Source organism: Trichoderma reesei, assembly GCF_000167675.1.
Source record: "Trichoderma reesei QM6a unplaced genomic scaffold TRIREscaffold_3, whole genome shotgun sequence".
NCBI lineage: Eukaryota > Fungi > Ascomycota > Sordariomycetes > Hypocreales > Hypocreaceae > Trichoderma > Trichoderma reesei.
The window spans coordinates 294,016-321,969 of record NW_006711150.1 but is presented as its reverse complement, the minus strand read 5'-3'; the positions used below and the strand labels follow the sequence as shown (position 1 = coordinate 321,969).

The window sequence follows — 27,954 nt, the reverse complement described above, 5'->3', positions numbered from 1 at the left end:
TCAAATTGATGTCCACTCCCAGCCCTCCACAGACCAGCTGCTGAGGGGGGGAGCTATTCAAAGCTATGCTGAAGCTATGCAGAGCTATCGACGGCTTGATTGAGGCTTGATCCTTGACCCAGTCTGCCAATTGTGCGGGCTGTATAGTAGGTAATACAACTACTACCCGTACATGTACCTTGTGGGTATGTAGGTATTAGCATCTTCAATGCCCAGCCCTCTGGTTACCTATGTACATGTACAGACTCCATGTCGCCACAACCCCGCCAGTTGGTGTCCATCATGATGCTCGATCGCCCATTTCTATGGCTTGAAAGTGCGGGAGTACCTGACGGTACCTGGCGCGGGCTATCAGACGCCACGGCGCCTTCTCATTGGCTGCCCGAGCCAGAGGCGCCGCTAATTCTCATTCTTATTTCATGCCATCTTCAACCTCATCTGTACCTCTCACTCACTCTCACTCACTCTCACTCTCACGATATACCCTACAGATTACACCCCAAGGCTTAAGCAACATTCAGTAATTCATATACTATTACATACTATTCTTCTAGATACTCACGATACAATTTCTCACGGTCGACGGCTTAGGAGAAGACTAGTTCATCTCAGGCACCACGCATTCGATCAGACCTCGTGGTTCTACTCACCCAGTCTCCAGTACCTTCATACGGAACGCCTCTGATCAGCTCGACACTCCTCATCACACGCACGCCATCACACCGAGTTGGAAGATGTCCAGCTCTCAGACTACACCGAAAATCCCCCTACACCACCAGCCAGACGACACCGGCTACCGCCTCATCGAACTTCCCCCAGAACTGGAATCTCTCCTCGGATCCGAAAACGCTCCAGTGTCTGTCCTCCCCTGTCCCACATATGCAACGTTGGCATAATAATTCATCTGAATCATACTGATAGCCTCTCGCAGACTCACTCTCGAATCTTCAGAAACTTCAGCTCTGCTCAAGACGCCAGACAGGACCTACGCCCTCCGCCAGAAAAACACGTCCAATTCTGTCATGCTACTCTCCCCAACCACATCAGCATCAGCAGCACAAGACCAGGGCATGTCTATCATCTCCACCATTCACGAGACCGTCGAGCTTGAGCTGGTGCCCCAAGCCGTGACTACCGGTGGCCCGCTCAAGAACACGGGGAGCAGGGGTAAATGGCACGAAAAATTTGGAAAGGGGCGGTAGCTTGAGCATCATGTCAAATGGAATACCCAACAATGATCTCTGAATGTCGCATATACGAGCGAAATACCGGCTGTTGTATTGAAGCCAAAGTTCGGCGAAAAGAACTCCTAATGGATGTGATGGGATACATCAGTGGGATGGGCATGCATGGGATGTTGCTCGGTTGCGGAAACCGTCCCCAGGGAGTCGCGTCCCCTTCCTCTAAAGCATAACTGGCACTGCTTTCTTAAGGTACTGATGCTCGTGGGACACTCCGGGCTCCTCGCATGATGCAACTCGAAGAGCAGCCCATCCTCGTGAAGCATGCCCATAGCGCCATAATGGAACATTGGGCTGGCCTTTATGGCCAGTGGTTGATGCATTTCAGCGTCACGGCACATAGAGTCTACGGGAAGAACAGAAGCCACAGGAGTAACATACCTAATGATGAGAGCTCTCCGAATTGCCCTGAAACGCCTACACCTCATGTTCAGTGAGAGGAAGTTAGCTCAGCAAATCGATGAAGAGCGCCCTTAATTCTCTGGAAGACTTACACCGTGACTCACGGACACAAAAAGCCAAATCTTCAGCGACAGGTGTTAGTGCTTTTCACTCCAAAAATCACATAACCCCAGACACTGCTTACTGGTGTAAAAGTGAGTCCCGGATTTCTCAATGAAGGCATACTTCGGGGGCGAGAAATGCTGTGACTCCAAGGTCATCGAGGTCATCGCCTTGCTGATGAGCGGCATTTCGCACGGGAATCCCTCGATGCTTGGCGTTAGCTACATATATCAGAGCTGAGCAGGCTGACGCAATAACTGACCTTGTTGCACCATGGGTGCCTCGCTCGAGCAAGTCAAAGAGCTCACCCGCTGGCGCAATGGTGAACGAGGCCCCCAGTAGAATAAAGCTGAGAGGAGGAAGAGGATGATGTGGTAGAGCCATAAACACTAGCTCCGGACAAACCGAGTTCAGGGTGATAGACTGTCAAGAAGAAAAGAGAACTCTGCCCGGGGCGCCCGCCGTCGTCTCCGCGTTCAGTTGCGTTGCCGCGCAAAACCCACATCCAGGTGCCAGAATATTGGCCGACACGCTGACGGAAGCCAGCACAGTCACCTCCCTCACACAGCTTCACAGTCGCAGGACCAGCGACGCTGTATTCGCCGCAATCGTTGCCTCTACCCCCGGGGGGGCCATGGGGCGGGAAGTATCCTTCGAAATGGAACTTCCCTACGGCTCGGGTTCGTTCCAACCGCTATTCACATGGACCCTTTTCCCAGCTCGGCCCTGCAAGACCTCAAAGATGACGACAAAGGGGCCGGACTGGGAACGGTTCCAAACGGCGACGAGCGAACGACGAGACGGCAGCAGAGTGGACTTGATGAGCCTCGGCGTCAACACACCTAGATCCAATGACATGAGCAAACATATAGCAAGATAGATGGCAAACAGAAAACAAGATAAAAAAAAAAAAAAGGAAAGGGGTATATAGCAAAAATATAGCAAGAAAATGGCAAAAGAAATATAGTAAAGAAAAGGCAGCGCATAGATGGCAGATATATAGCAAGAAATGGCAAAGAGATGGCAAAATAAAAAAGAGAAATAAATAGCAAAAAAAAAAAAAAAAAAAAAAAAAAAAAAAAAAAAAAGGTAGGGGATATATAGCAGAAATATGGCAAGGAAATGGCAAGAAAATAGCAAGAAAATAGCAAGAAAATAGCAAGAAAATAGCAAGAAAATAGCAAGAAAATAGCAAGAAAATAGCAAGAAAATAGCAAAACAAATAGCAAAGTAAATCGCAAGAAAATGCAAAAAAATAGCAAGAAAATAGCAAAATAAATAGCAAAGCAAATCGCAAAACAATAGCAAAACAAATAGCAAGAAAATAGCAAAACAAATCGCAAAACAAATCGCAAAACAAATCGCAAAACAAATCGCAAAACAAATAGCAAAATAAATAGCAGAAAAGGTAGGGGATATATAGCAAATATATGGCAAGAGATGGCAAAGAGATATCAAGGAAAAGGATCGCTGGGGATAAAAATGAAGACGCTGGAAAAGCAAGAAAGCAAGACGCTGGGAAATAAGAATAAAAGACGCTGGGGATAAAAATGCAAAAACGCTGAAAAAAGAACGCTGTGGTGAATGGGCTGAGGAACAAGAAGAGAAAAAGGAGACCAAGGCGGGAGCGAAGGCCCCTTTATATAGACATGGGAGCTCCATACAATGGCGGAGGGGAGATGTATGAGCGGCCATACCGGAGGCAAAGCAAGCGTTGGGGACTCGCCACGGAGAGATATGAAGCATGACGATGCGTCATCGGAGAGTCTAAAGCATTGGGAAGAGCTCAAGACGTTGAGGACCGCAGGGAAATGCGGTTCGAATGTTGGGGGTTTGCCAGAGAAAGGGTCCGAAACTCATGACCTGAAAGCTTCTCGGGTCCTCAACTAAACAGATATGGTATCGCAAGTTTATTGGTGGCTTCGAATGTGACGAATGTCCCCGATATCAATTCTCCAGTTGTGTGGGTGCCGTAACCTCTATGTAGTTTGACAGACGAGACGCCGCGATATATCGAGGTTTGATGGAATTGAGGGGACAGGACGGGGGCTCCTCTTGACGACAATATCATTGGTGATAACGTAGGCTTCAATATGTAAAGTACACAGAAGCGACGACTCAAGGTTCGCCGTTATTACAGCTTCAGTGAAATGCCTGTAAGTGAATCAGCAAACGATATCAGTCTACATTGAGGAAAGACACGGAAGTCAAAGCGATGATCAGCTAGAAACGCAGTTTCGGATCCATCTCATAAAGTCCCCGTTCAGAATGCCCAAACCAATGTCAACGTCAATCATGACACATCTCACGGTAAGAGAGTCCAAAAAAACTCCGAAGGCGTCTGCTTGTCCATATTCAGCTCTAGCAAAGGCAGTATGTGCCCAACTGCCTCAAGTCCTCCTCAACACGGAGAAATGCCCCCCAACGTCCTTCGATTGGAGCGCAACGCTTGCAATCTAAAGCGGCCTCAGTGTTGGTGCAAGGCATCTGACGCTGAATTACCCTGTATTCAAACATTTCGAAACATCAAACCTTTCCTGTAGATGCGCGGACAAGATTGCAGCAGAGTCATGCTGAGAGTCATGGTGTAACTAACAGGAGCCCGCATCTGATATAGAGCTTTCGCATCCTATTAATCGTCATCTTCCTGGTCATCTTCGTCAATGACTGTTTGTTTCTTTTCTCGTGTTGTTCGCGTCTTTCTAGACCTTGTCGAATACTTGCGAGATTTTGTCGAGCTTTCAGCTCGAGCCTCGGTATGAGAGTCCCCAACACTCTCATCACGGCCATCTTCCATCACCAAATCTCCATCTCCACCCTCATCATCCTCCTCAAGAGCGGGGAAAAAGCTTGATGTTTCGCGTGCTTGGTCGTCCTCCTCGTCTTCATAACCTTCGGGGAGGAAACCCCCGGCGAGTTCTTCGTCGTGAACCTTGGGCGCGCTGCCGGCCGGAGCCCCTCCCCGTGAATGACCAAAGACAGAGACACTTTCGTCAATCTCACCATATTCTTGCCGGATTCTCTCTACAATGCGCATCCCCATCAGGAATTTCCGCCACATTCCCAGTGCTGCCTTGCGCCGTTTCTCGTCTTCTTTCCGTACGCGCTCCGCCTCATCCTTTTCCAGCTCCGCCATCACCCTATCATGATGCTCTTCGGCGATTACAACTCCCTGGATGACGGGGACGGCCATACGATGGCCAAACTCAAAGTCTACCACTGCCTCTGCATAGTCGATGCCAAGTCTCTTGCAGACTTTGCCGACGCCTCTAAAGGGGACATGTACGGCGCCTTCAGGACACATGTGCTCGGCAAACAGGTCGATATTCCTATATCAAGTTAGTGCATATTGAGCCACAAAGTATGAAGCAAACATACCCGTATTCATTCTTGGGAATGACGCCATCCTTGATTGGTGGCGGTATGATCCAGTCCGTCTGATCGAAGCTGTAGAGTCCCTGGAGCACCTTTTGGCCAGTCATTGCCTCAGTTTCCAGAATCTCCCTTTTTCTGTTGAGAGTGGCAGCGCGATATGGTACTCTCTTCAGCGGCTCTTCGCCGGCAAGCGGAGCACGGCCTTGCTTGTGCCAGGTTTCTGCACTCTTGACCAGCACAACATCTGACCGAAGATACACATCTTCTTCATCCACTTTGCCGCCCTTTCCTTTGTTCTTGAAGACCTTGACTGGTTTGGCACCAGGCCTCAACGCTTCCTCGCGTTTGAGATGTCTCTCCAGAGCGTATTCTTTGGACTGTTTGTAGTATTGTAGCGTCTCCTCACCCTCCTTGACCTCTTTCTTTTCGGCCTTTGCAGGCTTCAGGTCTGTGAGGTCTTCTTGTTGGTCGACTTCTGTCAACGGGTGATCCTTGCCTCCACGCCTGTAGCCAGACATGGCCGTTTTGAACCAGTCCGACAGTTCGTAGCGCTTAACCTTGCCGTGGCGATTATAAACAGGCACCTTGACCGGTGGCATTCGGACCCCCTTGGTTCGCCCTGGAAGGACTTGCCGCTTCAGATATCTGATCGTCACATCTTTGGCGGTTCCATCTCTCGAATAGCCCACGACGTAGGCAATGACTTGCCTGGCTCTATCCGCCTTGGCGCCACGAGGCTCGAACGTCTCAATTAGATCCCTATTTGTGGCGATTGTTCCCTTTACAATGGGATCAACGGTGAGATATTTCTTGGTGACCGGGGACAGAACCTCGGTCCAGTAGTGTGGAAACTCGAGGTCTTTGTCAAACTTCTTCGCATGCAAGGATTTGGTTGGTGTGGTGAGTGTCATATCGACAGACTCGTCGTCTGTATCCTTGAAGTCAGGCTCAAGATCATCGTCGGACTCTTGTGTGACTGCGGGTAACTGCTTGGCCGCTCGAGAGGACCGTGACCGTGATGGGGTGTTGTTCGTCTTCGTCTTTGCCTTCGTCTTGCCCTTCGTTTCCTGCTTCTCCGGCTTCTTTCCTGTAGCCTTTTGATTGGTGGTTTTGGTAGGCGTGGTCTGATCGTTCTCGACCTCCTCGGGATCTGCGTCTTCCAGCTTGTTCCATCCAAAACCCAGTGGCTGCAAACTAGCAACCATCCGAGCATCGATCCCCAACCCCCGAAGCAGCGCAGTAAATAGTTGAGCACCAACATCTCTACTTCCCCTGCAGTCGGCTGCGCATTGCCGAAAGCCTTCTATGCCCTCTATCCTCTCGCCGAACTCTTCGAAATCTGCTTCGTGTTCCTTGTATGCTTTCGTGAGTCTATCCAGTCGTTCCAGAGACATATAGCCCCATTTTCGAAGACCAGGAGCCGTAACTCGGAATCGTTGCTTCCACCAAGCAACTAACGACTTCATGAGCCGAAACAGAGGATCGCCGTGGCTCATATCTATAGCTCCCTCCTCCAGCCGCTTGGCCGTGTCGCCCCAGTCTCTAGAGTCTTGCTTCGCGCCCTTCTTCCTCGCCATCTTCTTGGATGGTGGCGGCCTTGCTACCAGGCCGCTGTTTTGCCTCCAACGATCAACCTCATCCCAGAGCCTGGGCGGAACATGAGATATCATGATTGCCTGGACCTCGGGGTCGCATATCCAAGAGTTCCGGACTGCATTGTGCCAGAGCAGACACAGGACGTGGACGCAATGCGTCGCATTCCGAACAGTCCGCTCTCGCTTTGATGGTCCCTTTCTGTCGAATTGGTTCGTCAAAGATATCCGAGTGTCCCGGATGAGCGTCAGTTCAAGGTCGCCGGATGGCACAGGCGCATCTGGTGCGAATTGCTGCGGAGCTTCCACATCCTCAAACTCAATGTCGTCATCATCCTCATCGTCCTCCTCCTCCTCCACATCAGCATCATCCGTCTTCTGCCGCTTGGCAAGAGGGACATCTTCGAAGTCGCTGTCCGAGAGCGATGAAAGCGGACTGTCACTATCACCGCTTCCTCCGAGATCATGGAGCAGCGAATCTGAGCCTCCCGGCGTATGCGATGAGTCAAGGTCGTCGTATAGCGTCCGTTTGCGCGCAGCACCCGCCCTCGGATTCGCCTCACTAGCGCTTTTATCGGGTTCGACCGCCTCTCCAGGCGATGAGGCTCTCAATCGTTTGCGAGGGACATATGGAGGCATGTCTTCTCACACGCGAAGTTGAGATGTGAGGTTGAGGTGTGGCGAGAAGTGACATGTCGTCATTGACGCGAACCCGTACGCGGGATCACGTGCGCTAATCAAGTACAGTATGGCTGAACGCCTCTGTATCTGATGCCACCCTGGAGCAGTCGATTCAATATCGACTTTTGTGATGGCTTTTGCAAGAATGTACTCAAATCGAGCTTCACGGCATACAGGAACAATAGAAGGAGATGTAGTTTTAATTTGTCGATCGTGTGTAATGAGGAGTCTGTCGTAAGTCAGACATTGCTGATTATACCTAATATAAAGTGCAACATCGCTGTCTTCTATGCTCCCAATTCCCTGACCAGCTCCAAACCCATCTGGTACAATTGCTGCTCATAAACGCCCGTATCACCTCTTGTATATCCCGCTCTCTTTCCAAAATCCTTTTCAAACATCTATCAAGTCTGCAGGCGCACCAACGCCCCTCAGCAAAACGAGGGTATTCCCACTCTGTATCGCCGCGCCAACCTTTTCTCCATAATCCAGCACTCGGCCTCCTTCGACATGGAAAACTCGTAACTTGTCCCTCTCATCGGAACTCTGGTTGTTGACATTTTGTACTTGGAGGCTCCGTGCTGCCGCATCCAGCAACCGGCCGACGACCCAGTCCTTGGAATAGAAAAACTCCCCCTTGGGAAACTTGGCCTTTGCTGTCTCGGCCTCGGCCTCCACGTACACGTAGACGCGCTTCTCCGGCGCCAGCTTGTCATCGCCTTTTGCCGTCTTCTTGAGGTTGTTGACGGCCACCATTCTAGCCGCTGCTGAACTGGGTTTCGGCTTGGGCAATGCCCTCCCAGCCTGCTCCTTCTTTGCCGTCCCCCATGCTCGAAGCCGGTCCAGGGCGGATTTCGTCCTCTGGGCGACATCGATCTGAATAGGTCGCGCCCCGATAGGCGTCAAATTCTTGCAGTTGTGGTCGTCCTTGAAGCGATGCTTCAGGCAGTAATCCCGATTACACGTCTCGCAGTGCACTCCCGGCGTCCGCGACGTCCCGATTGTCGTCTCGCACTCTGGCGACGCGCATGGCTTCTCTGGAATCTTGTCCCGTAGCGTCCTCCCCTGGCCGATGGACGGCTTCGCCAGCTGGGCCTGTCGCTTGCGCTCCGCCCACGCGCCCGGGTTTGCGCACTTGTGAGCCGATTCCGAGCGGTGGTCCAGGCAAAAGGTCTTGGTGCAGGACTGGCAGAAGAAGGGGAGGAAGTCGAGCTGGTTGCAGTATTCGTACTGGCAGTGCTTGCCGACGAGGCTGGCGTCTTGTCTGTCCTTCATGATGTAGCTCGTTTCTGGAGCGTCGGAATCCGAGCCCGACGCCATCTTGGAGATGTGTGGAATAAATACTGTCGGCGTGTGTTTGCTACTCCTCGTTTGCAAATTCCGCCTCCCGTAATGTCCTTCAGGCAGAACAAGACGACGTCGTCACCTTACAAAGCGACACAATTGAGCGGGTGAGTGAGTTCCCTGATACGGCTGAGGGCGTTTGCCGCCGGCTGACCAACCGTGGCAAGGAAGCGTCTGGAAGCCCCTATGTATAGCCGCCTGCTAAATTGGTGCTGAAGACCGTGCACCCTGCACTACTATGTCCTGAAGAGGCTGAGGGCGAATGCGATGCTTCTGATCGTCAGGGCGTGAAATATGCAATACTAAGTAGGAATGAGTCGCCAAGCGTCAGGGGCTGGGAGCACGAGATGAGGCGCAGATAAGGCTGCTGCAGGGTCGAGTAGGACATCGCGGGGTCAAGTTGGGGTCCACTAACAAACATCTTTAAGCACATGTCAGATGAGGCCAACTGCCGGTAGCAGCTTACATGTGTCTTCTTGTGTTGACGACTTTGTCATGAACACGAGTGACTGGCATGATAATTCAGATGAAGATTGGCTATAAAATAAGTTTTATATACATAAAGAGAAAAGAGCCCATCGTGCATTGTATGTACAGCGACCTCTTCCGTGCCCATTTGCTCCGATACCCGAGGAGTGGAGTGCTTTGCTCCGCAACGCCTTTTCCCGTACCCAAGGCAAGCATGTCCGACTATTCCTGCTTGATAATTTTCGGATCCTTGTTGAGAAGCTTCTCTCGGCCGGTAGACGGCGAGTCCCCAACGTAGGCCTTGCCACCAAACTGCTCAAAGCCCTTGTGGAATGCCCACTCCACGGCGTCCTCGACCGGCTTGTCAAAGAGGCTGGGCAAGAAGGGAACCACAGACAGGCCAAGTCCGATGGGGCCCCATGTCCTCAGAGTGGCGTTTTTGACATTCTTCATGGCCTTGCCAGAATACTTGACCACGGAATGGATAGTGAATGCCGGCAATCCCATACTGGCGACGCTCTGGAAGATGGCTCTCTGCACCATGACGGTGCGCCAGTCCTCCAAGGGAGAGACTACGCCGGGCGTAAGGTTGCGCGTCTCCCTCTCGGGGAGGCCAGTGAACCTTTGTTGGTGAGAGTTGAGCAGAAGCTGCGGGTTAAGAATCCGCTGGTTCTGCCAGTAGGCGCGGTATCCCTCGTGCGAGACATCGCCTAGAATGTAGAGCCACGAAATTCCATATGCGGAGCGCACGAGGTACGGATGCGCAACTGGTCGGAACGATTCGCCAATGTCTGAGGTATAGGCGACGTATCGGTGGGCGGATAGGAGGATGGTTCGGAGTCTGGTCGCATATGCAGCATATCGCACATTGCTCTCCGTCGAGTCCGAGGCCCTACACACCACTGCTCTTAGCCTCTTGTCTGCTGAAGAGAGAGAGAGAGAGAAGGAGAGTAGATGGCACTCACCGTCCTTCCTTTATGTTGTCAAAGAAGCTGTCATCCTTGTCGGCCTTATCGACAATCTTCTGCAGCGCCTTGGGCAGCTTCTCTGCCTTGGGGAGCTTCGGGTCGAAGACGGATTCCTTGCGCGCCTCTTTTTGCTGCTCCTGCTGCTGCTGCTGCTCAGGCTTCGAGTCGGATGATTTGCCCCACCAGCCCATGGTGAATCTCTAGCACGCGATGGAAATGCAACAACGACAGTGGAAAACAGAAGTCTATATGGCCAGAAAGCAAATGCCGGGAGGGTTGGAGATTTGCGAATTGAGCGATTGCGAAGATGCCGGAGCCAGGTTTTGTTCACCGGGCATGTACTGGCAGGCAGCTCCGTAGCTCACGGCTACCGAAACCTCCCGCAGGCTAACACGGCCAGATCGGTACAGTGACGTCGACCATGCAAAAAACGGTACCTGCGACTTTGGGCATCCACTGCGCCGAACTGCCAGCCGGGGAATAGCCGAGGTGCCGCGCCGGCCTGCAATTCCAGGCACAATTCAGTCCGCCATCCGTTTTCAAGGCAAAAGTCGATTGTGCATCGGATCTCCCCAACACCTCCAGCAATCCCCCGATTCCCGCCCAATTCCTCTCGTCCACCCCCTTTTTCGACGCATATCCCGAGGTCAAGATGGCTGGTGTCGCTACCTACACTATTGCTGGCCGACAGATCGGCGGCCACTACGTATGTCCTGCTGCGCAACAAGCCGCTCCAAACTGCTCTGGTTCCAGCTTTGTCTAACATGATGATTTGCAACATCGCAGCTTGCCATGGGCTGGTTGGCTACCCTCTTCGGCGGTGCCTACTACGCTGCTTCCGGCCCCAAGAAGCCCGCCTCTGCCGTTGCTACTCCCCCGATCAACGCTTCCAGCTCTGACGAGGCCGACTTCATCAAGTGCGTTATATATATCGTGCGCGACGCTCAAGCGCGGTCGACTAACGGGATGACAGGAAATTCCTCGAGGAGCAGGACAAGAAGCACTAAGCAGCGAAAACCGAAAATGTCCGGCGTGGGGGATAGTGTATTGTTGTCTTGTACATACTAGATGCACGGAGAGCGAAAGAGTCTCGATATAGAAACAATGCGATCACCTTCTCCGAGCAGCCGAAAAGTCAACCTGTTCGATTGCGACTGTGGACTGGTACATTCTTATTCATTGCGTGGTTGGGCTTGACTGGATCGGAGATCCTACGCTGCCGCGGGAAGCTTCAATGGTTGTTGCTGGATGAGCATTTTCCACGTCTAACCAACTGCCGTTTCTCCTGAGGTCCGGTGGGAAGAGTCAAGCCATCCCGAATCTTGGCCTGGGTGCCTTGGGGGATCATTGCTGCGAAGAGATGGCTGCATCACTGGGAATCTCATGTGCCTATCAATGAGGTAGCTTACTGGGTTGTGGCCGTATGCGCTCCCCTGTCTTGCTAGTGAAGTCATCCTGACCAGTAATTTCTACCTGTTCATTATGCCAATTCCCAGGACATCAACTCGATATACGTATGTGCAGCGTCTGAATTTGTCGCATACAACCTCTACGATCTTGTCAATGAACAGCTTTTCTCTGTGAAGTGACAGTCTTTGACCATAGGTAGTACCTATGTGGATAAGTGAAATCAATCCGTACGAAGCACAGGAGAGCGACTACCTATGTCAAGACTTCATTAAATGCTTGACGCAATAAGCTCATGAGAGCTACCCATTGTAACGGGATACAGAGAAATTCGATTATCGACTCCGTGTCTTAGATTAATCTAGTTCTTAGCGTCCAACCACTCGGCTTCATGCCACAAGCCAGCCGGATATAAGCATACCTGACCACCATACCTTAGCATCCAGGATAGAGAGAAGCATGCCTACGTACAACCACTCGCGAATCGCATATCACAGGCCACAGTTCGGCCACTCGTCATGCGTGGCTCCCGAGCTCAATGCAGAGCAACGACAAGGCAAACCTACCTATCACCAGGCGAGAAAAGAAAAAGAACTTGCTGAGGGCACCGTGTAGCCAATATGTAGCCAATATGTAGCAAGTGGTACAGTACAAAGCAACAAGCAGCCGATGCTGATGGCACCCAATCTGGGAGCTCTCTTTTGGGCACAAACGGGTCACGTGAGCCACAGGCATGTAGTACCAGTAGAGTGGCAGCTGAAGAGAACAGAGGCATTGAACGAAACCGAGAGCTGATTGAAGCCCTGACGCGCCCCGCCTCGACTCTTTTATGGCGCATGCACCATCTCCCTAAAGCGAAACGAATCCCGCAATCCATCGGATACAACGATTGCAATTCGGACGACACCGCAAAACCCGGTATATCGACGTCGACCCCCGAAATGGCCGCCACGACAGACTCCCTGGTGGACGGCAGCGACATGTCGCCGTCGGCGGCGCCCAAGGAGCGGCACTCGCTGACGCTGGACCAGCGGCGCGCGCTGCGGCGCTGGGCCAACAACCAGACGATCCGGCCGTCGCACAAGGCGTGCATCGAGTGGTTCTTCAGCCAGTACGGCCAGCAGATCAGCCAGTCGACCGTCTCGCACTCGCTGTCGCCCAAGTACTCGCGCCTCGACGGCGACAACCCGCAGCTGTCCGGGTCGCGGCTGCGCTTCGGCAACTGGCCCGACGTCGAGAAGCTGGTGCTGCTGTGGTACCAGCAGGTCCAGGCCGCCGGCCGCCAGCCCACCAACGAGGAGCTGGGCGAGAAGGCAAAGGCCATCTTCAGCCAGCTGCCGCGCTACAAGGAGGAGACGCCGCCCGAGTTCTCGCCGGGATGGATCCATCGCTTCAAGAAGCGCTACGGCCTGCTGATCCGTCGCCAGCGCCGCCACGGAGACGGCGGCATCAACCCGGCCGACGACATCGACTACCTGGCCGACTGCGTCCCGCGCTTCATGGCCATTGCCGCCGACACGAGCCCGGCCGCCATCCGGGAGCAGGTCCTGCGCGTCGTCGGCGTCGAGTCGAGCCTCAACACCTGCGCCCTGGTCCGCGACGAGATCATCCGCCGCCTCGCCAGCGCCCACGCCCAGCCGCTGCCCTCGCTGGCCCCCGTGGAGCCCACGCTCGCCCAGCCGCAGCAGCCCGACCAGCCCATGTACGCCGACGACGATCCCGAGGTGGTGCTGCAGAACGCCCTGCGACAGCTCCAGCAGGAGGAGCAGGCCGCTGAGGAGCAGGCCGCCGCCGTCCGCGAGGAGAGAGAGCGCGCCGAGCGAGCCGCGGGCCTTCAGCAGCAGGGCATGACGACGCCCGGCGGCCGTGCGCCGTCAGACACCCGCTACACCACGCCAGGCCAGGACATGGCGCCCGAGCTGACCCTCACGCCCATCCACTCCGAGGTTCCCCTATCCACTCATGGAGAAAGGCCGCTGCGGTGTCCGTTTTGCGTCAACCAGCGCATGCTTCGTTCTATCAAGGAGGCCGTGGAGCACATGTCGACTCACGTTGTGGTGTAGCCCTCCCCTTCTCAATGGCCGTCCTATCTGCTTTTGTTTCATCATCATATGGGTCATTCTCCGGCGTTCATACCTCAAGCCGAATAGCCAACGTTTGATTCCTGCTGCCTTGCGCGATTCTTTTGTTACAATCTGGGAGTATAAGGGGGGGGGCGGAAGTTCAGGCTGCCATTCGGGACCACCAGAGCCCTTTGCTGCGTGCATTCTGGAGTTTGATCAAGACAGGGCGCTTTGCGGAGTTTTGGTGTCTATATCTTCCTTTCCCACGTTTAATTGCATTTTGTTGATATGCCCGCGATGAGAAGTGGATGGCGTCACACAGCATAACGGGCTGCTATGAAGGATCAGCTAGTCTACTGTATATCTACCTACTACACAAGGTACCCGAAGATACAGAATTCACCCATCATCCAAACGTAAAGCCTCCAGAAAGTGGTATCAATGCCATGTAACTCAAAATCGTAGACGCCAACGATGAGAGAACCCCCCCTCAACCCCAGGCCTGACATATCTAAGCCCCTACTATATAAACCCAGTGTCTCGCAAACGCTGCATCAACGCGTCCGCCTCCCGCTGCGCCTCCCTCTTCTGCATCTCCTCCACATCGCTGGCCCCAATGTAATTCTTCCAAAACTTGAGCCCCTCGAGTCCCTCCTCGCGACACAGGGCCCCCTGCTCCTCCGCCATGAGCAGCTCCTCCTCGGCAACGCCCAGGCTCCAGCCGAACCTCTCCGCGGCCTCCTGCGCCGTGACGCCGCGCCCAAACTGGCGCCAGTCCCACGCAACCTCCCGCTCGGGCGGGAACTCGTGCAGGTCCTGCAGCCACGCCAAGATGGACTTGACGGTGGCCTCGTCGGTGCGGTCCCGCGCCTGGACAACCATGACACCGCTGCGGAACGTGCGCAGCCGCACGGGGAGCTTGAGCGACTCCCACATCTGCGCCGCCTTCTTAAAGTCCATCGGGCTGACGAGCTCGACGCCGCCGCGCGCCCGGTTGAACATGGCCCACAGGTCGACGAGCGTCAGGATCCCGCCCGCTCGCTTGAGCACGCCGCGGGCGTCGTCGGTGAGGAACTCGGCTAGGTTGCGCGCCAGCTCCGAGAGGTAGAGCGACTCGGAGCTTCCGCCGCCGACAATGTCCTTGGTTGTGATCAGCCCGAGCTGGTGGGCGGATTCCGCCAGGATGGAGTTCTCCTTGGACGTGACGTCGTCGCTGGCGCCGTTGACCTGCTGTGCGAATCTCTCTGCCAGGGCTACCACCTCCTTTGCGGAGGCCATCAGGGCTTCGAGGTCCTCAAAGGCGCTGCCAATGAGAATCTCATTGTCCTTGCGCATGTTCAAGCCCAGCTGCTCGAGCCCGGCAATGCCAGCTGCTTTCGCCTTGGGGGCGGGGGCGCCTGATGAGCCGTTGACGGAACTGTCCTCAATCATACGATTGCTCTTTGGGGCGGGAGGCGCATCGTGCAGTAGCCATTTGCGTTGTGTCATGGCACTCTTGAGACGCTCGTAGAAGATCTTCTCTCCGCCACCCCGGAACGATATCTTGACGCTCTCCGCATATTCGTTGCCGCCTGGGCTCGCTTTGCTGCTGCTGTCCTTGACCGGTCCTGGGGACTGTGTCCTGGTATAGTCTGAGTTGTTGGATATGGAAGGCGGTAGATCTTGTGAAAGCAATGGAGCTCCGCACATCTCGCAGGATAGAAGGGAAGGATGGTTTGAGAATGTGCATCTAGGACAGTGAAATGACACGGTAGGATCAGGCTTTCCTTGCCCGTCGCCAGCGGGAGTACCCGATGCCGAATAGGGGTCGCTTGATTGTGTCGTAGCGCTTGTTGAGGCTTGCTGGCTGGAACTGGACGAAGCCGTCGGACGGTTGCTTGCGCTGGTGATGGCGGCCTTTAGCACCTGCGACAAGGTTGGTTTGATGCCGCATGCTAAGCATGGTGGAAGCGGCGTGTGGGCATTGGCCGTGACTGGATCAAAGTTCGAGGGGACGGGATTGGAGAAGCTGCAGATGGTGCAGACCCAGGTGGCTGTTGTGATTGCTGGAGGCCCAGACGGAGGAGCGTATGCGTTGTCTGACTGAGCGGGAGACGGCGTACTGCCCCTTGAGGTGACTCCGGTGCTGGACACAACGCGGTTGTGAAGCGTTGAGCGCTTCAGGGGCTTGGGCACAAGAGTGACCTTGGCCGAGGACTTGAGGAACCCGGCATAGAACTCATAGCGGTCCACTTCCTTCAAGTTGAGGGCGACCGAGTTCTTCCTCGGCTCCTCCTTGTCGACATAGCAGATACGATGTGAAGTCAGATATACCTGGCCATTCTGCTGGTTGGGGAGCTTGAACTTCCTGTCATGTCCCATCAGCACCGGGAGCTCAGGCAGCTGAGGACGAGGCTGGGATACTCACCCCTCGTACAAGCCGACATTGTCCTGCACAAAGAGCAGTGCTTCATCCGGGAGATACGAAGGCCGCAGAGCAGTGGTCAGATCAAGGTGCTTCAGAAACATTCGTCATGCGGCCGTGGCATAAGAGCCAGCCCTCGATGAATGACTTCCAAGGTTGGCCTGAGCTGCGGTGATGCGCTGAATACCTACTGGAGGTCACGATAGCACGTGCCTGAGGGACAGTAGGAGATCTGGGATACCAAACGTCGATATTCGGTCGGACAGTGCTTTCCAACGAGAAGCGAGTGGAGATTTACAGCGAGCTGTCGCCTGAAGATGCTCTATATAGAAGATGGAACCTCAGTATGGCGAGTCCAGAAGTGGTGATGATGGCGAGTGCGTCGATGAGGCATGGCGACTTCAGTGGCCGCTGTAGTACCACCAACAAGCGGTACGTACCTCGTCCGTCGCTCCATCCAGACGCGCCAGCCCAAATTCGGCCTAAAGGGTCTGCTGCCATAGCCGGCATTCAACCGGGCTGAGCTGGTCACGGGACCTGGCTCTCGCACATTTTGCCCTGTTGCAGCCCAACTTCGCCCGGGCGCCTCCTAACCACACCCAACAATTATCGCGACGACGAATATCGACTATCAACCCCCGTTGCCCGCGCCGGACTCCTCGTCCGCCCTTGCTCCATCGCCGCATCTCGTAAAACTAACTCTCAGTTCAGTGCATCCAGCACTTCAGCCGCCGTCGCCATGTCCAGCTGGTCGAGTGCCCAGCATCCGCCGGGCGTTGCTCCTCAGGCTCCCTACGCCTATCAGCACAGTGAGTCTCTCTCCATCCCCTCCGCTGGGGCTCGGTCTCATCTCATCTCGTCAGCGGCACCGGCCTTTATCCCAGTTCCAGTTCGACAAAACTTTGGATCATATCCTGCGCCTCCGCCGCCCCCGTACAACCCCTACGCGTCAAGCTCTCCCCAGAGTCAGCCCGCAACCCCTACCACCAGTACATCACCAGCAGCACCTGTAGAACAGCCCAAAGGAACCAAGACCGAGTGGCCGGAATCGGTTCGACGATACGTCCAACGGTCTTTCCACCCGGAGAATGACGACCCCTCTGTCTCTCGTGCGGAACTGGAAGCCAAGTTGAAGGATACCATTGGCAGCGCCAAGGAGAACAACGCGCTCTACACCATCGACTGGGATAACATGCCTCTGCCCCAAGCGTTGGTGAGAGCCGACCGCGAGGCGCAACTCAAGCTTCATCACCGTGCCGCTCCAATAACCACACCGATTTACACCGACGATTCCTTCAATCCCAAAAAGCGCAAGTCGAATGACTTTTCACATGACTCATCCGCACCGCCCCCGTGGCACTCTACTAACGCAGGTCGATCCCTCGAGGATCGCATTTCGTATTCCCCCGAGAAGCGGGCAGCCCTCGATGACCCCAAGTCTAGTAAGTTCCAGAAGGAAGCCAACAAGCGCAAGCGGCGCTTCGAGAACGAGTACAAGGCGGCCAACGTAGCGTCGCTGAGCCTGAACCCGCCGCCGCCATCCGGCCCCATCGTGGGCACCTCTGAAGTCCTTGAAAAGAAGTATCTCCGCCTGACTGCTCCCCCCGTCCCGTCAAATGTGCGACCCGAGAGAGTTCTCCGGCAAACGCTAGAGTTGTTGAAGAAGAAGTGGAGAAAGGAGGGCAACTATTCCTACATTTGCGACCAGTTCAAGTCCATGCGCCAGGATCTCACAGTGCAACGCATCAAGAACGAGTTCACCGTTTCCGTCTACGAGATCCACGCCCGGATTGCCTTGGAGAAGGGGGACATTGGTGAGTATAATCAGTGCCAGACCCAGCTGCGATCGTTGTACGCAATGGGTCTCAAGGGCAACCCCATTGAGTTCAAGGCGTATCGTATCCTCTATTTCATTCACACTGCCAACCGCACCGGCCTGAACGACACCCTGGCAGATCTAACAGCAGCGGAGAAGGAAGAGAGGCCGATCAAGCACGCGCTCAGCGTGAGGTCTGCGCTGGCACTGGGCAACTATCACAAGTTTTTCCAGCTGTACCTTGACACCCCCAACATGGGTGCATATCTGATGGATATGTTTGTCGCCCGGGAGCGCCTTGCGGCTCTGTGCAACATCTGCAAAGGGTGAGTCTGTTTTCTGCCCCGTATTGGATTCCCTGACCAGGACTAACCTGCCGTTTAGATACAAACCTGACGTCAAGCTGCGCTTCATCACTGAGGAACTCGGGTTCGAATCAGATGCTGATGCTGCTCAGTTCATCATTGACTACCAGGGGCAACATCTTCTTGAAGACCGCACAGAGTACATTGCGTTCCTGACTGGCAAAGCCAATGGCCTGTTTGAGAACTCTAGGGCCGCGGCTTTCCAGAAAGTGGACATCAAGGGGCAGATCTGACTTGTTCGCATCGCTCCTTGTCACGTCCCTCAGGCGTCTCTTCCTCTCCCTGCGTGTTTCTTTGCACACGGCTCACGGCCACCGGTCGCCTTCTTCTTTTGCTCTTCTCTCTATTTCTGAAAATTGCCAGCCCGCCTTTGATACCTAACGAATAGCGTCTTGCTGGCTACGGCGGTGACGTCTGACGATTTCTTTGTTTTCACCTTGGAATCCGTCTATAGACCGTTATGAAGACATATATTCTTGTCTTTGCCTCTACCGGACAGTGGCGAGACGCTTATACATGCTCGAAGAAGAGCAGATTCCTGGCATCCACCTCGGTTTCGACGGTGCTCTGCTCAAAAACAATTTCCTGTTCTAACTTGATACGTCAGATCCCTGCTTCTGTTGCAAGGCGGGATATGAGTTGGTCATGGTAACAACTCCAGCCACTTGGATGTTGGGTGATGGATTTGGACGATATCTGGGGGTTGCTTGCCTCAACGCGTCTCACTACGAGGTCATACTTGGTGTTTGGCTTGCGCGTTACGGTTGGATGGAACCGTTGAAACATTGGAAGGTTTACGGTGTTTGGCGTTGGTAATGACTGCAAAGCCAGCAATGGTGCTTGGCCTGCTTGGACGCAAAGTTCTGATGCAGGGTTCGCGGCATTCATGACAGAGCCGGAACTACAATGACTTGATCAAAAGTGGACTCTTGTGAGGATCGTTTTGAGAATTGATACCTACTATTGCTACCACTTGGGCCGCTCCGCCACTTGAGGCAAGATGACATGCAAAACAACCTTGGCGTCCTTGGCGTACATGTGTGATGGACGAGGTGCCGGGATGGACGAGTAGCGCAACTGGTGCGGCCAAGGCGAGCCTTTCCCTTCCTCTTTCACCTGTAATCCTCCCGGGTTTCACCAGCCAGAGGGGGTAGCGCAAGACGGGAGGGCCATGTGGACAACAAGGGGATGCATCTTTCGGGTGGTGGAGTCGACGGGAGGCAAGGTAGCAGTTGGATGGGGGAACAGATGCCGCTAGAAGTTCTGGAAAAGAGATCACGATGAGTTTTCATTCTACGAAGACTGGCCCTGGCCGATAAGTACCTTACTGTTAAGGGCCTTATTGAGGTTGGAATCCCTTTGGTGCACGGGGTGTCGAAAGTGTAACAGATGCGCAGAATGCTGCTGAAAAAGAAAAAAAAAAAAAAAAAAAAAATAGTCCGCACGAAGTAAGAATTTTGTTTACTGTACCTGGTCGAGTAAGGCACCGACGGGATATTATTATGAATCGCAAGGGGAAATGAGATGGGTGCCCAACCAGAGGAGAAGAGTAACATTTTTCGCGTTGCGGATTTCAGCCTCGTCGGCGCAAGCTGGCGCTGAGCACACGGGAGGTCTTTTGCGGAAGTACTATTACCAAGAAGTAAAATTGTTCGCACACGGGATACCATATTAGTACCTAACAATGCACACAGCTTCGTGCCCTTTTGTAAGGTACGGTAAGGTACCGTATACAGGTCGTGGTGGTACATGAATGGAGAGCATGTGCGCCTTTTTGGGTTACAGATGCGGACGCAGCAACGCGTGTTGTTTGGACGGATAGGTACCTGAGGTGAGGTCAAGCAAGGTAGGTATGGATGTAGAGCTACCGGCAGGCTGGTAAGCCGAGCGAGTTGAGTTGTTGAAGAAAAGCGTCTGAGATTGGACTGTGGGAGGCGGCAGCACACCTGGTGACTGTGTGCACGGTTGGATGGGGGTGGGTGTTTATGTAGGTCATGTATGCTGATGGATGGACCTCTCTGTAACCACTTTCAAGGGTCCAATATTCCTGTCTAGGTAGGTATCTCTTGTTTGGTTCAAGCTCGGGCTGCAAGGCAGAAGAGAGCAAGAAAGAGTTTGTGGGAAACGAGAAATAATAAAAAAGATGGAGAGGACACAAAGTTGCTGCCCGACTGATATCACATCACACATCGAACCCTTGGTGCGTCCCTTGTCGCTCGATTGATGGAATCAATCCTTCTCGCTGAGGTTCATGTAACTTCTACTGTACCTCTGATTGTTGTACCTAGTGACGTGCGGGCAGCCTTTCTGGCGACCTCTTCTGACCGGACTCCGCGCGCTTGGACGCTGGGCTGCGTGTTTCTGCGCTGCCCCCACTACAGTAGAGGGTCCCCTGTAAGCCACCTGGGCTCCCGGCCGTCGAGGCGCTGCGCACTTGGATGGCGCTCTTATAAGAGGCCCACTAGAGGTTACCTTATGTTTCCATTCAAGGTTCCATTCAACGACTGGAGGCCACCGACGGGCTCCCATTGATGCAAGCGCTTTGTGGCGTGAGGGCTTGAGGCCAGGCTCGCTGCGCAGACGGACATGGGCGAGGAGAGCAAAGGACAGGGACAGGGCTCTTGACCTGGCGATAGGTAGTATTAATGGAAGGCACTTTGTGGCAGACTCGTGTCCGCAAGGTATGGACAGGTCCATACGATACGCTGGGGCTGTCTGGTTCCCTCTTCCATGTCGTTTCTCCCGCTGCCTTGTCGGTCGCACAACTTCAAGGTTGCAAGTCGAAGCCGGCGCTGCTGGGTACAGGTACTAGGTAGTAGGTACTTAGGTACCTGCCTTGAGATATCTCGTTGTAACCAGGATTGTACAGGCGCTCATGTACGAGTACATGAAGGCATGGATGTGAGTGAGGTTTGACCTCGTCCCTTCCACTCGTTAAAACACCCACAGCTAGAGGAACCTAGTAGGTACTTAGGTAGTAGGTACTGTACATATCTTCTGTCGCGAGTTCCGTGTCCGTTGCACTGGTAAAAGGCACTGGGCTGTTTTGCCTCTCTCCAATCTCCATCTGCATCTCCATCTCCATCTGTTCCAGCCGCTTCCTCCCCGGCGCCATCGCTATAACCGTTCACAGTGTCAGTTGTCGTCAATACCTACCTACCTATCGTCTCTTACCATAGCCAAGAACTTGTGTATTCCAAGGTTTTCTTCCCGTCTGCTTCTTCCACTTAAACGACGCCTGTAGAATTCCCCGTCCACGATCGCAACGGCCGGTGATTGCGCCATCCTCTGTCTGGGCCAAGTGATTTGACTCGGACCGCATCTCATTATCATCGCATCTGCATCGCATTGGCCCAGGGTGCGACCTGCAAGCCAAGGATAACAGCAGCTGCTATTATTATTATTATTCATTACACGGCTCGCGGAAGCCCCAGCTGCACGTTTCCACGGCGGCCGCCTGCATCGCCGAAATCGTGAGGCCGGGCCAGTCAGTCCAGCAGGCACAAGCACAAGCCCAAGCACAAGCACAAAGCGCACGCAGCAACGCGCGAGGCTTGACCGTCCATCTTTCTAGAAGCACGAGGCGCAGCCGACACACCACAAGAGGCTAGGCGACCCGACGCACGACTACTGCTGCTAGTTATTGATCTTGCCGGCTAGCACGCGCAACCAACTTGGCGGTGCGACTCGAGCGCAGCGCAAGCTTCTCCTGCATCGAGCCGGCCTTCTGCTTCGTTGCCTCGCTCTTCGTCGCGCGGCCTGTCCTGATCCGTGGCCACGCCCAGCAACCCGCCAGCCTCACCGTCGCCGTCTCGTCTCGTCTCGCCATCGCCATCGCCTCGCCTCGCCGGCTGGCCATTGGCACCGAAAAACCACCCCCTCCCTCCCTCCCTCCTCCTCCGCTCCCTCGCCTCGCCGCCAGAGGTCGACTTTTTTTGCGCACCCCTCGCTCGCTCGCTCGCTCGCCCTTCGTCTCGACCGTGCCAACCGCCGAGCAAAGCGCTTCCCGCCTGCGAGCTCGCACGAACCCGATAGTCCCTCTTCCTCCAGCCGGGAAAACCACCCACTCCCTCACACCTCGCATACGCCTCATATCCCGGCCGTCACCGGCTCGTTACACAGCGCGACACTGCAATACACAGGACAAAGATGAAGGTGCGTCATTGCCAACTGCGCAAGCCATGCGCTGCCAGCTGCAAACCGCTCCCCTCCCCAACGCCTGCCGGACCGGCGACACGATGGCCCTCGTATATCGATCGCCTTGGGCTCGCCAGCTGCCAGCCTCCAAACCTGCCTCCGTCACAAGCACAACAGTCACGGCGCGCGCGCAGGCGAGATCAACATCAACAAACAAGCTTCCCTTGCGACCAAGTAGTCTCGGACAACCAGAGGACAAGACAAGACTAACAGCCATGGCCTTCCTGCAGGCTCTTCGACGGTCTATCAAGGGCGACAAGGAGAAACAGCACAGTATCTCCATCACCCCCAAAGCCGCTGTCGCCATCGTTCCGCCCAAGAAGGTTCGTTGATCCAGTGTGCTGCGTTTGCAAGTCCCCCCTCTTCTGTCTCTCTCTCTCTCTTTTCCGTCCAGATCCATCCATCCCAGCGGCTGTGTTGGTGTTCGTCCGCGGTCAAGTCATTGAATACCTAGGTCGCAAGACGCAGACGTTATCGCGCATAACACCCTGCTCTTTTTTTTTTTTTTCTTCACGTTTCATATAGCCTTGCTACCCTTGTTTCGAGCTGCGTTTGCAATGGCATTTCATTTCGTCTATCCTCGCTTTTCGTAGCGCCTCCAAGCACGAGCCAGTCTGTGGGGCAGCCCTTTTTCTGACGCTTCTTCGCAGGTCATCCGAGCGCTCTACGACTACGAGGCCCGCTCCCCCCAAGAGCTGAGCTTCTCCAAAGGCGACTTCTTCCACGTCATCGGCCGCGAGGACGATTCCGACTGGTACGAAGCCTGCAATCCTGCGCTGCCCGACGCGCGTGGTCTCGTGCCCGTTGCCTACTTCCAGGCCCTCGGCAAGACTGAGCGCGACAGCCACACCTCAGACGGTCGCCCGACCACCGCCAACCAGAACCCTGATCACGACTCTGGCTACGGCGAGGTCAACTCCGCCATGCAGTCCCCGGGCTCTTCCGCGTCGGCGAGCCAGCGCATGTCCAAGTCCGCCAAGCAGGGCGCCATGGTCTACGGCGTCGTCATGTACGACTTCAACGCGGAGCGGTCCGACGAGCTCGAGGCCAAGGCCGGCGAGGCAATCATCGTCATTGCGCAGTCCAACCCGGAGTGGTTCGTCGCCAAGCCCATTGGCCGGCTCGGCGGCCCCGGCCTGATTCCCGTGTCCTTTATCGAGCTCCGTGATATGGCCACGGGCAAGGCCCTCGAGAATCCCGGCGAGGCCATCAGGAAGGCGGGCGTGCCCAAGGTCGAGGAGTGGAAGAAGATGGCCACCGCCTACAAGAACAGCAGCATTACCCTGGGCAAGTTTGAGGGCGGAGGACCTTCCCAGCCGCTTGAGCAGGGCATGGAGCGCCTGAGCATTCAGAATGCCCCTCAGGTGAGTTGTGCCTCTATCATTCCCTCCATTTCTCTCTCTTTTCTCCTTCTTTCGTCGCAGCCTCGTCTCATTTCACTGCATCTCTCATCTCCACAAACTCGTCTCTTATCACTCCGTTCCTCTTGTTCCACAACCTCATCTCATTTCACCATCATCGTTCTCTGTTCAGGATCCTGTACCTTTCAATCTGTTCCCCGACTGATTGCTCCCCCGTCTCCCCAATCGCTTTTCACTCTCACCACCTCTGTCCTACCGTCACTCCAACCTATGGTCACATCCCGTCCCAAGCCCTCCATTCATCACCCCCCAGCCTCGCCTCTTGACCAGGCATTGACCAACCCCAACAGCCCCTAGCCCCCAGCGGCCCCCCTCAGCCTGCTGCCCAGCCCCAGCAGACCGAGTTTGTATCCAGCGCGACGACGGAACTCTACGCCCCCATCTCTGCCCGAATACCCCGCTACTGCTTTGCGGAAGACAAATACTGGTTTGTGATCGAGACGCAGCTCGAGGATGGACGGCACTGGGAGCTGTCCCGGTACTACGAGGACTTTTATGACTTCCAGATTGCCCTTCTCACCGAGTTCCCTGCTGAGGCAGGCAACACTGGAACCCAGAAGCGAACCCTCCCCTACATGCCCGGCCCTGTGAGCTACGTGACGGATGCCATCACCGAGGGAAGGCTGCATAACCTTGACGCTTACGTCAAGAATCTGCTGAACCAGCCCCCCTACATCTCCCGGTGCACGCTCGTCAAGCAGTTCTTCGCCCCCCGAGAAGGCGATTATGAGATGGACCCTGCCACGATTGAGCAGGAATACCGGCTGTCACAGGGCTCTCAAGGCTCGTCGTCTGGGTCACATGCTAACCCCGACTCGCTGCAGTCGTCGCGAAATAACCTGAGCGGTAATGGATACAATGGTCTCTCGGCTACTCCAAGACAAGTCAGCAATCCGCAGCAAGGTGAGTTACCGCAACTGCTTCTCGTGAAAGCCGACTGTCGCATGGCTCAATTGTAATACTGACTCTGCACAACCCCCAGTCATGCAACAGCAGCCGCTCTCGCAGCCGCAGCAGGCTCAGCAGCCGGGCCAAGCCTCAGCCGCCATGAAGATCAAGATGTACTACAACGGCGACCTGATTGCCATCCGCGTCCCCACAAACATCCAGTTCCAGCAGCTGTGCGACAAGGTCCGAGATCGACTCAAGGTGTCGCCCAACGAGCAGCTTCAGCTCTTCTACAAGGACGAGCAGACGGGCAACAAGCCCAGCCTGACCAACGACGCCGACCTGGACTACGCCCTCGAGCGCAACGAGAAGCTGATGCTGTACGTTGAGGTGGTGTAGCCGCGGCCACTGGGAGCCCATTAACTCTTCGATGTCTATATTTTCAACTCTACTTTTTCTTGCACGACATGGGCCGCCTACCGTGGGTGTTTGGACTTTCACGACCCGACGGGTCACGGCGACTCACGTCTTGTAATTGGTGATACCCGCCTTTCAATCGACTGGAGCTTGATTTATGTTTTCTCTCTTGTACTCGTGGTTATTTTACTCGAAAAAAAAGGTCCTGCCTGAGTGGTTGCACTCGGAATCGCGATCCGAATACTTTTCCGCGATGCCTTGGTCTTCACTGCCTGTTAAAGCTAGTCTACTGGCTGAATGGATGTATGGAGAGCCCTCGGCTCGCTTCATGACCTACCACCATACGGCTCACCTTTTTGAGAGCTGCCTCTTTTCTCTTCACTTTGTTCATCGGATACTACAATCTACCATTGCGGATACAGAAAGTCGGTTTATCTTCAAAGGCCCACCTGTGCGACCAAGACATAACATGCTTTCTCACGATTTTGATCTCTTAACCTTTCTCAGTCGAGACACGATTGTGGGTGGCCGAGCCTCGGAGAGGGCGATTGGAAGAAAGACGGCCTCCCTTATCAGTCGATCGACTCCCTGAGTCGGATGTGTGTTTCCAAGTAGGGTATTCTCCCACTTGCCGGCTCCTTGAGACTCGTCGATTTTTGTTCAATTTCCTTTGTGAGAGGGGAGGCAAGACAGGGGAACTGACTATACCTTGCATTGTGGATGAGTTGTCGGGATGGGATATGGGGAGGGGAGATATGGAGTGTGAGATGCAGGGAGGATGCGAGGAGGGGCCTTGACCTGATCTTGGCCATGTGATGTCTGTGACTGAGAGCGGACTTTGGGGGATGCGGCGGAATGGGGTGATGATGAGACTCTGTATGTGACTCTGTATGTATGGACGGAACAGATGAACAGGATCTTGGTAGGCAGATTTGCTAGACACTGCAAATAAATCGAAAAAAAAAGTACAACTTAACTGATGTATGTATTGGGGGATGACAGCAGAGGCTATATGCCCGTTTGCTTGTTTGCTGCTTTGTTTGCTGATTTCGACTGCGAGCATCTTGGTTGTGAGAGGGGTTCGTAATGCCATAGCATAACAACCTGCTGTGTGTGTATGCATGTCTTTTTGATGTAAGGTATCTAAGTAGCTGTATCGCCCAATATCAAGGACGCAACCATGAGCTTTATCCCAGCCGCGTCTATACTCTAGTATTATACTCTCTTGTCAGAAAAGAAGTAAGCCTGATAATTTAATCGTCCCCCATGGCTCTCCATACGCAAACGATGCAAAGTGAAAAGCCTTAAAAAAGATGGAAAAATCGACGTTTTGAAGAAGAAAAAAAACACCGTTCATCCCGCAACCTGTTCCATGAGATGCCTCCTCGTCTTCGTATTCACCACGCCGCCGACGCCAAAAGCCGGCACGATGCGACAGATGCGCGCCGCCGTGCTGACGAGCCAATTCGTCCTGACGACGTGCCAGCGCTGGCGCCACGACGCCGTTCCCTCGGGGCGGTTGTACATGTCGAGGCCGAGGAGGTGGATGGGCGTGGAAAGCAGCTGGACGGAAGCCGGGGCGAGGAACTGCGCCGCGGTGAGGCCCGAGACGAAGGAGCGCTTGAGCGAGTCGGAGAGACGGGCGTCGATTCTCGGGGCGAGCAGAGGAGGGAGATTGAACGATGCGAAGATGGTGAGGCAGTCGCGCGTGGTGAAGAGGAGATAGCTTGGCAATGAGACTGGTCGCGGGGTGGAGACGACGCCGGGAGGACCGAAGAGGCGGACAAAGACTTGGTCTTTGTACACGCAGAGGCCGACGTTGGTGGCGGACGAGGCGGCGAACTTGGCCGGGCCGGAGGTGGTTGATGTGGCGGGGGAGTTTGAGACTGTGGAGGAGAGCGTGTCGAGGGCGTTGGCGGTGAGGTATGTCCCTGCGTAGAGGGCGAAGACGAGGGCCGTGGGACGGGAGAGGAGGATGGTTTGTGGGCGGGTGAGGAGCGTGGTGAGGGAGGTGAGGAGGGATGTGGATAGGGGGCGGCGGCCGGAGGCGTTTTCCATGATGGAGCTGTTGATTTTTCACTTAGCTTTCTGTTTTGTGAGAGCATAGAGGGTTTGGGTTTGGTGAGAGGAAGGGGGGAGGATAGAGAGAGAGAGAGAGATAGAGAGAGAGAGAGAGAGAGAGAAGGCTTACCGGTCAATGATTGTGATGATGGGGGCGACGAGGGCGCCGGCGCAGGAGGCGCTTGCGGCGTCTGCTGCGAGGCGTGAGGCGAGTCTTTCGGTGTTCCATTTGGAGTGTGTTTTTGTTTGCGATTGGGGTTGTGTTTGCAAGTGCGATTGGGTGGATGGGGGGGTTGTGATGGCGGAGAGGGTTGCGGCCAGGGGCCGTGAGGCGGCGTCTTCTGTCTTCATGAGGGTTGAGGAGACTTGAGGTAGAGAAGACGCGGTTCGGTCGAGTGTTTGAGATGGGTTTTCTTTTAAAGGTATTGAGAGTTGTCAAGTCTGTGTTTTGAGAGAACGTTGAAGGGAGTGAGTGACTGGGTGAGTTGGTCAAGTGTTGTTCATGTCATGGTTATCTGGTTCAGCTGTTGATGGACAGGCCGGTTGACGAGATGTGCGGTTGCTTGGATGTGAACAGACGCGCCGCGGAAGCATCAATGTGGCTAATGTTTGTATAAGACAGGTCTAATGAGATCTGATATTGACAATGAAAAATTGAAAAACTAATCAGAAAATATGAAGCAGCACCGCGCATCAACAAACGCGATCAAGTTGTTGGTGATACAGGCTCGGCAGTATCGAT

General features: G+C 54.5%; 10 protein-coding genes across 10 annotated transcripts; 5 read left to right on the top strand and 5 right to left on the bottom strand.

Moving 5' to 3' along the window:
* Positions 1-172: 172 nt before the first annotated feature.
* TRIREDRAFT_104156 (uncharacterized protein) lies at positions 173-2,625 on the top strand (the record flags this gene model as incomplete). The annotated part of the gene is made up of 6 exons (XM_006962788.1): positions 173-185; positions 245-334; positions 555-660; positions 932-1,167; positions 1,434-1,674; positions 2,160-2,625. The coding sequence occupies 6 exons, from the start codon at positions 173-175 to the stop codon at positions 2,623-2,625; spliced, it is 1,152 nt and encodes a 383-aa protein (XP_006962850.1).
* A 1,752-nt stretch (positions 2,626-4,377) lies between these two features.
* Positions 4,378-7,351, bottom strand: TRIREDRAFT_75205 (DNA repair rad4-like protein; the record flags this gene model as incomplete). The annotated part of the gene is made up of 4 exons (XM_006962567.1): positions 4,378-5,074; positions 5,124-6,109; positions 6,260-7,191; positions 7,276-7,351. 4 exons carry the CDS (start codon positions 7,349-7,351, stop codon positions 4,378-4,380), a joined length of 2,691 nt encoding a protein of 896 aa, XP_006962629.1.
* Positions 7,352-7,786: 435 nt separating this feature from the next.
* TRIREDRAFT_75204 (uncharacterized protein) lies at positions 7,787-8,676 on the bottom strand (the record flags this gene model as incomplete). The annotated part of the gene is made up of 1 exon (XM_006962566.1): positions 7,787-8,676. The coding sequence occupies exon 1, from the start codon at positions 8,666-8,668 to the stop codon at positions 7,787-7,789; it is 882 nt and encodes a 293-aa protein (XP_006962628.1). The 5' UTR covers positions 8,669-8,676.
* A 641-nt stretch (positions 8,677-9,317) lies between these two features.
* On the bottom strand, positions 9,318-10,370 carry TRIREDRAFT_75200 (uncharacterized protein). The gene is made up of 2 exons (XM_006962565.1): positions 10,171-10,370; positions 9,318-10,097 (listed from the first exon to the last, which is right to left on the bottom strand). Exons 1-2 carry the CDS (start codon positions 10,362-10,364, stop codon positions 9,428-9,430), a joined length of 864 nt encoding a protein of 287 aa, XP_006962627.1. The 5' UTR covers positions 10,365-10,370; the 3' UTR covers positions 9,318-9,427.
* A 455-nt stretch (positions 10,371-10,825) lies between these two features.
* Positions 10,826-11,180, top strand: TRIREDRAFT_104152 (uncharacterized protein; the record flags this gene model as incomplete). Its single annotated transcript, XM_006962787.1, has 3 exons — positions 10,826-10,879; positions 10,960-11,090; positions 11,147-11,180. The coding sequence occupies 3 exons, from the start codon at positions 10,826-10,828 to the stop codon at positions 11,178-11,180; spliced, it is 219 nt and encodes a 72-aa protein (XP_006962849.1).
* A 1,322-nt stretch (positions 11,181-12,502) lies between these two features.
* Positions 12,503-13,945, top strand: TRIREDRAFT_75196 (uncharacterized protein). Its single transcript, XM_006962786.1, has one exon. The coding sequence runs from the start codon at positions 12,522-12,524 to the stop codon at positions 13,641-13,643; it is 1,122 nt and encodes a 373-aa protein (XP_006962848.1). The 5' UTR covers positions 12,503-12,521; the 3' UTR covers positions 13,644-13,945.
* A 220-nt stretch (positions 13,946-14,165) lies between these two features.
* Positions 14,166-16,151, bottom strand: TRIREDRAFT_56169 (uncharacterized protein; the record flags this gene model as incomplete). Its single annotated transcript, XM_006962564.1, has 2 exons — positions 14,166-15,990; positions 16,051-16,151. 2 exons carry the CDS (start codon positions 16,149-16,151, stop codon positions 14,166-14,168), a joined length of 1,926 nt encoding a protein of 641 aa, XP_006962626.1.
* An 881-nt stretch (positions 16,152-17,032) lies between these two features.
* TRIREDRAFT_57071 (uncharacterized protein) lies at positions 17,033-18,461 on the top strand (the record flags this gene model as incomplete). Its single annotated transcript, XM_006962785.1, has 2 exons — positions 17,033-18,189; positions 18,248-18,461. Coding segments are annotated over 2 exons (1,371 nt in total), but the record flags the coding sequence as incomplete, so codon positions are not given.
* Positions 18,462-22,143: 3,682 nt separating this feature from the next.
* TRIREDRAFT_75195 (uncharacterized protein) lies at positions 22,144-25,133 on the top strand (the record flags this gene model as incomplete). Its single annotated transcript, XM_006962784.1, has 5 exons — positions 22,144-22,383; positions 22,656-22,748; positions 23,076-23,796; positions 24,117-24,730; positions 24,780-25,133. The coding sequence occupies exons 1-5, from the start codon at positions 22,378-22,380 to the stop codon at positions 25,131-25,133; spliced, it is 1,788 nt and encodes a 595-aa protein (XP_006962846.1). The 5' UTR covers positions 22,144-22,377.
* Positions 25,134-26,504: 1,371 nt separating this feature from the next.
* TRIREDRAFT_56758 (uncharacterized protein) lies at positions 26,505-27,563 on the bottom strand (the record flags this gene model as incomplete). Its single annotated transcript, XM_006962563.1, has 2 exons — positions 26,505-27,216; positions 27,343-27,563. 2 exons carry the CDS (start codon positions 27,561-27,563, stop codon positions 26,505-26,507), a joined length of 933 nt encoding a protein of 310 aa, XP_006962625.1.
* Between the last annotated feature and the right edge of the window lie 391 nt (positions 27,564-27,954).

Bases quoted from the DNA above. Each gene is read 5' to 3' on its own strand.
- TRIREDRAFT_75200 (XM_006962565.1), bottom strand. From the start codon at position 10,364: ATGGGCTGGTGGGGCAAATCATCCGACTCGAAGCCTGAGCAGCAGCAG. The intron at 10,098-10,170 runs GTGAGTGCCATC...AGTGGTGTGTAG, and splicing joins GACAACATAAAGGAAGGACG to GGCCTCGGACTCGACGGAGA.
- TRIREDRAFT_75196 (XM_006962786.1), top strand. From the start codon at position 12,522: ATGGCCGCCACGACAGACTCCCTGGTGGACGGCAGCGACATGTCGCCG.